This window comes from Suncus etruscus, chromosome 12, assembly GCF_024139225.1.
Source record: "Suncus etruscus isolate mSunEtr1 chromosome 12, mSunEtr1.pri.cur, whole genome shotgun sequence".
In the NCBI taxonomy this organism is placed as follows: Eukaryota; Metazoa; Chordata; class Mammalia; order Eulipotyphla; family Soricidae; genus Suncus; species Suncus etruscus.
This window is the reverse complement of record NC_064859.1, coordinates 13,036,547-13,042,546: the sequence shown is the minus strand read 5'-3', so window position 1 is coordinate 13,042,546 and position 6,000 is coordinate 13,036,547. Positions and strand designations below refer to the sequence as shown.

General features: G+C 49.4%; 1 protein-coding gene across 1 annotated transcript in view; it reads left to right on the top strand.

The window, feature by feature from the left end:
- The first annotated feature begins 257 nt into the window (after positions 1-257).
- FBXO11 (F-box protein 11) overlaps positions 258-6,000 on the top strand; it is an 81,993-nt gene continuing 76,250 nt past the window's right edge. The window contains exon 1 of the mRNA XM_049784340.1: positions 258-605. Coding sequence (XP_049640297.1) covers positions 311-605 — 295 coding nt within the window. The 5' untranslated portion in view covers positions 258-310. The remainder of the gene's footprint in view (positions 606-6,000) is intronic.

Here is a 6,000-nt window from a genome sequence, read left to right as displayed (position 1 = left end):
GAGCACTCGCTCCGAGGCGCCGCGCCGGGCCCGGCTCGGCCTCGGCCTCGGCCCCGGGAGCCGGGCGGGCGGGCGGGCGCCCTTGCGAGGCGAGGCGAGGCGCGGCGAGGCGCCTCCTTCCTCCTCCTGCCTCCTCCTTCCTTCCTTCCTTCCTTCCTTCCTCCCTCTCCCTCTCTCTCTTTCTTCCCCTCGCCCGCTCGGCCTCCGCGGCCCGGAGCTCCCGCGTCGTGCCCCCCGCGCCGCGTCTCGTCCCCCCGCGCCCTGTGCGCTGTGGTGGTGCGGCGCGCGCGGGGCCGCCCCCGGCCGGCAGATGAGCTCGGTGCGGGCCGCCCCGCGGAGACCCCGGCGAGTGTCGCGGCCGCGCCCGGTGCAGCCCCCGCAGCCGCCGCCGCCGCCGCAGCAGCAGCAGCAGCAGCAGCAACCGCCGGCGCCGCAACAGCAGCAGCAGCAACCGGCCCCCCAACAGCAGCAGCAACAGCAGCAGCAGCAACCGCCCCAGCCGCAGCAGCAGCAGCCGCCGCCGCAGCAGCAGCAAGCCCCGCAGCCGCCGCCTCCGCCGCCGCCGCCGCTGCCGCCCCAGGAGCGCAACCACAACGGCGAGCGGGGTAAGGCCGGACAGTCGTCGTCGTCGTCGTCGTCGCCAGGCTGCGCGCGGCCCGGCCCAGTTCGGCCCGGCCCCGCCGTCCGCCCGCCCGCCCGCCCGCCCGCTCGGGCCTCGGCGCTTTGTTCCCCAGCCGGGCTCGGGCCCGTCCTACGCGCTCGGCCGCAGCAGCTCTGCCGCCGCCGTCCCGATCCCGATCCCGATCCCGATCGCTCGCTCGCTCTCGGGAGCTTTTGGGGTGCGGCCCCCCCACTCGGGAACTTGTTTTCTCTCCGCGATCGTCCCCCCTCGCTCGCTTTCTTTCTTTCTTTTTTTGTCTCCCCTTTCTTCATTCCTTCTCCCCTCCCCTTCTCTTCCCCTGCCCTGCCCCGCCGTCGCCCCCTTTTCTGGTCCTCCCCCCCTCTTCCCCGCCGCCGGCTGCGGGGTGGGCCCTCCTGCCGACTCCGGGGGGCCCCCCATTCCCCCCGCCAGCCCGAGTCACGGGGCTCGGGGCAGCCGGAGCCCCGCGCCGCCTCCGGCCCTGCTGCGTAGTTGGGCCCGATCGGCCCGGCCCGGCCCTGGGTGGGTCGGCGAACGGGAAGGAGGGAGCGGTTCGCGGCGACCCCCCGCGGGGTGCGGTGGAGGAGGGGCGCGCCGGGGGTTTGGGGGCGATCGGGGGGTGGGATCGGGCGATCGAGGACCCACCGGTGGGCCGCGGGCACAACCGCACTCCCAGCCGGCCGCTGCGGCCCCCTCCTCTGCGGGGAGAGCTCGGGCGCCCCTTTATTTATTTTATTTTTCTTCCTTTCCCCCTCCCGAGCTTGGGGGTCCGGGGGTGCAGTGGGGGGGAAGAGGGGAAATAAATGCGCGTCTGCGCGCGCGTGCGTGCCTGTGTGTGTGAGTGTGTGTGTGTGTGTGTGTGTGTGTGTGTGTGTGTGTGTGTGTGTGTGTGTGTCTTGTGTGTTGTGGCCGAGGCCTAGCGAAATGAAATGTGTCATCTGGACCCAACTGCGCTGCGCTGCGCTGCGCTGTCTGGGCACCACCATTGTATTGTCTTGTCTGAGCTCCCGGCGGCTGCGTTTTGGCTGGCTCGGAGCACAGAGAAATAACAGAAATAAGTAAATCAATCCATCGGGCCCCGTGTGGCTCGGACGAGACGGCTTTCGGGGGGTCGGGGACGGTGTGGGGTGTCCACACCTACCGACCGTGTGTCTCTTTGGAAGGAGCCAGCCCAGCCGTTCGTTCGTTGTCGGTGGCTGGCGGGGGGCGTCTGGTGGCTGTCGTCTATACAGTCGGTTGTGTCCAGGGGGAGAGTCGTTCGTTAGGAGACATTTTGCGTGTTTTTGTAGCCAGATTGCAGGTTATTTCTCACATGCCTTGGTTTTTTTTGTTTTATTTTTTTTTGTCGGCGAGTGTTTAGGGGAAGTGAGTCCGGAATGCCTCTTTTTATTTTTTCCCCTCCGATTTCTACGTTTTTCCGTTAAAAATGGTTTCTTCTTGCTTGATGGGAAAGACTCGAAAGAAAGGACGATAGGAAAAATAGTTTGAATAAAGGGTTTTTTTGGGTTTTTTTTTCCCCCCCACCTCGTCCCTCTTACCCGGGGCCCTTGAGAAAGCAGTTGGTTGTGGGATGCTCGGAAAGAAAGATGTTTCAAGACACTTTGGTTATGTTCACCGAGATTGTGTGAATGTGTTTGGATGGTTTGCTACGTCGACCGGTTTCTTTTGTATATGAAGGTTGTGTCGTTTCATCATTTCCTCTCCATTTGCATACCCTGGTTGGCTTGCCCTCCATTCAAATAATTATTCTCCAATCTTGTACACTCGGTGATACTGTGTTTGATAGAGTTGATCCCCTTCTTTCTGGAGGGAATGACACAGGATTGAAATTCGGGTTTATTAAGATTTCTGTCGCTAGGAGTAAGATTTTTTCAGGATGTTTTGATTTATCCACTTGCCATGTGTAATCTTTTCAACCCGAATTAATTTAATTTTCAAACAGATTTGCATATTTTAAATGTTTGCTCCGCCCTTCCTTTTTCACTACTTCACTTTATGTAATTTCAGATTGTAGCTGAGGTACTTTTAACGTTGAACAAATTTTTCATTTGTTTGACGTTAGTAGTGGCTGCCGTCTAATTTCGAAGTGAAGTGACTTTGTCTGACTTTTCCTTGACATCTACCGACTGAGAAAGATGTTCATGAACTAAAATTTCCCGAGCAAATGGTGTATCAGATTCATTGTTAGCATTGTTGCTTTGCTCCACCCGTAGGCACTATCCTGGAGACTCCGTGTTGGCACAGAGGGGAAAAGAACTTGCTGATTAGCCTTCAGGGACAGTGCTGTGGTTTTTTAAGGTGGCAAGTAAAGGACTTCAAAATGAATAAAACAGTAAGATGAGTTTTAAAAGACTAAACAAGTTTAAAAAGTAATGTAGAGTTTAAACGCTTTCAGTGAAAGTGTCATTCTTTGAAAACGGATGTTTGATTTTTTGTTTTGTTTGGTTTTGTTTTGGGGTCACACCAGGCAGCAGCACTCAGGGTTACTTCTGGCTGTGTGCTCAAAAATCACTCCTGGCAGGCTCGGGGGACCATATGGGGTGGCGGGATACGAACCACCGTCCTTCTGCATGCAAGGCAAATGCCCTACCTCCGTGCTGTCTCTCCAGTCCTGATCATTTTTTTTAATGAATGTACATAATGATTAGAAGTTAGCCAACAGTAATTCTCTTTTCTGAGTTTTGTGTCGCCTGCAAAGTATCACTGTTCTGTTTATGGTTTTGTTTTTTTTTTTGGTTGGTTGGTTGGTTTGGGGGGGGGTCACACCCGGCAGTGCTCAGGGATTACTCCTGGCTCAGAAATGCTCCTGACAGGCTCGGGAGACGCTGGGACTCGCTGGGATTCGAACCAGCTTCCTTCTGCATGCAAGGCAAGTGCCCTACCTGGAGGGTATCTCTGGCCTCTCACTGTTCTGCTTTAGGTAGATCTGTGGTTTAAGAATTTGCTAGATTTCATAGTTTTGACAAGACAGTTGGATAACATGTGTATTTGTATCTATGTTGTATTTGTGCTCTTAATTTGTAACTCTTGTGTTTCTAAGGCATGTCTTGGATAGTTATATAGTAACAGATCAGACAACTGTCTAGTTTAGAGAATTGAAGTGGGTTCCATCTCTGAAAAACTTAAGTGAGAAGTGGATTTTAGGCCTTCTAGTGTTAATAAATTCATTTTTCAGGGCCCGGAGAGATAGCATGGAAGTAAGGCGTTTGCCTTGTATGCAGAAGGATGGTGGTTCAAATCCCAGCATCCCATATGGTTCCCCAAGCCTGCCAGGAGCAATTTCTGAGCACACAGCCAGGAGTAGGTCTGAGTATTGCCGGGTGTGACCCAAAAACAAACAAACAAAAAAATACATTTTTCAGGCAAAAATTCTTTAAGAACTAGTTTTTAAGTTATTCTCCCACAGGTTAATTGGTCCCCAAACATTCCACGGGTCCTTTTCTCTCTTCACCTCCCCAAATGGAAAGGTCAATGGGGCCATGGAGGGCAACTCAACAATTTGTAGAATGAAATCTTTGTGTATTTTTGTTTTGGGGCCCTACCTAAGCAGTGCTGGGGACCACTCTGGCTGGGCGCGGGTCACTTCCTGCAGTGTAGCCTTATGCACTCAAAACTGGCCTCCGCCCCTAAGCTACTTCTCCATCCTTAGAGTGAAGAAGTCCTGAAGGACTTTTCAAAGTCTTTTCTGGAGGCAATCTTTTTATACCCCATACTGGGAAATAACTGGCCTGGGAATTTGATAAACTGTAGTCTTCATCTTGCTCTCTGGAATGGTCCATAGTCTTCATTTAAATTCCTGAGTTTAGGATTTCATTGACCACTTTCAGTTGGTGGAAGATAATTTGCCTTTCACGAAGGAATACTTTGATAATGTTCAGATACCTAGAAACGGAAAGTAATGCAGTTGAAATTTCTGTAAGTTTTGTTTTAAACTGCTAAAAGTGCAGCTCTTGCTACTTACTCTGCTGAAATTAGCTTTGTATTTGGTAGTTTTCTAAGAGAAGTATGAGAAAAGTTTATAAGAGGTTTTAGGAAGTGCTATGTATTCTGAGCCGTTTGTTTTCAGCTGTTAGAACTGATTTGAACAAGTAATTATGCATATGGCTTAAAGTTCAGAACTTCCCCTAGATATCAAATTCATTATCTGAAATCATTCAGAGGATTAGGTTCTCATTTTTTGTTATGTTTTAACAAAAGAGGAATTTAACTTCTGAAAGATAATTGAAAATAGATATATTTTTCTAGTTATTGGAAAATTCTTGGGATAGTTTTGAATTGATGAAATTTTGGTGAATCATTCATTGTTTGTAGTTCAGTAAATTTAATGAATTTATTATACTAGAGATTTTGTGATAGTAAAAATGTAATCTATCTTTTTAATCCCATACTTGTGAGATAAAATGTTAACTGTGACCTTGCGATTATAGATTTGTGGCTGATTGTCTTGTCATAACACCTTTAATATTATATAAAGTATACTTGACAGAGGGGCCCCAGAGTAATAGCACAGCAGTAGGGCATTTTGCCTTGCATACAGCCGACCCAGGACATCCCCTGGTCGATCCCTCGCATCCCATATGGTACCCCAAGCCTGCCAGGAATGATTTCTTAGGGCAGAGCCAGGAATAACCCCTGCGCACCCAGGTGTGGCCCAAAAACAAATAAACAAAATATATATATATACCTGATAGATATGCATATGTATAATATGCAGCTAAAAGGAACTTCTATAGTGTTGAAGTTTCTTCTTAAATTATACATTTTGGGAGATTGTTCTAGTTCATGTTATTTTATCTCAGGTTCTTCATTTTAACATCAAAAATCTTCTCCAAGGTTGTCTGGAGTAGTTCAAGGAACATGATTTTTTCCTGTTTTAGGAATTGGTGCTCTGGGGAACTTGGGAATTTAGGAATTAGTACTCTCGCTGGTGGCTAAACCTTCACAATATTTATATCTCATCAAAGGACCAAAAATCCTCGTGCCCTAGTGTGTGTCTCCTGTTTTGCTAGGGTATAGAGGGATAGAATTTGCTTTAGTGACAATGTTGATATTAAGGTTCTATTCTTATGTCTCTATTTGCCTCTTCTATATTGAACTTTATTTTAAAAAAATAGTGTAAAGGCCTAGGCAAGAGATGTATTAGAAAAATCTGCATATGTCCTCTTTGCTCTCGCATGCATGTGTGTGTGTGTGGGGGGGAGGGATCAAACGCAGGTCTACCGTGTGCAAGGCAAGATCCATTATCTTTAAAATGGAAATATCAGATTATGAAATAATTGTTTGAAAAAGAGTACATTGTACTAATATTACAAATCATACTAAGAAATGGAATCAGCTGCATATAAGACTAAACACCAGTA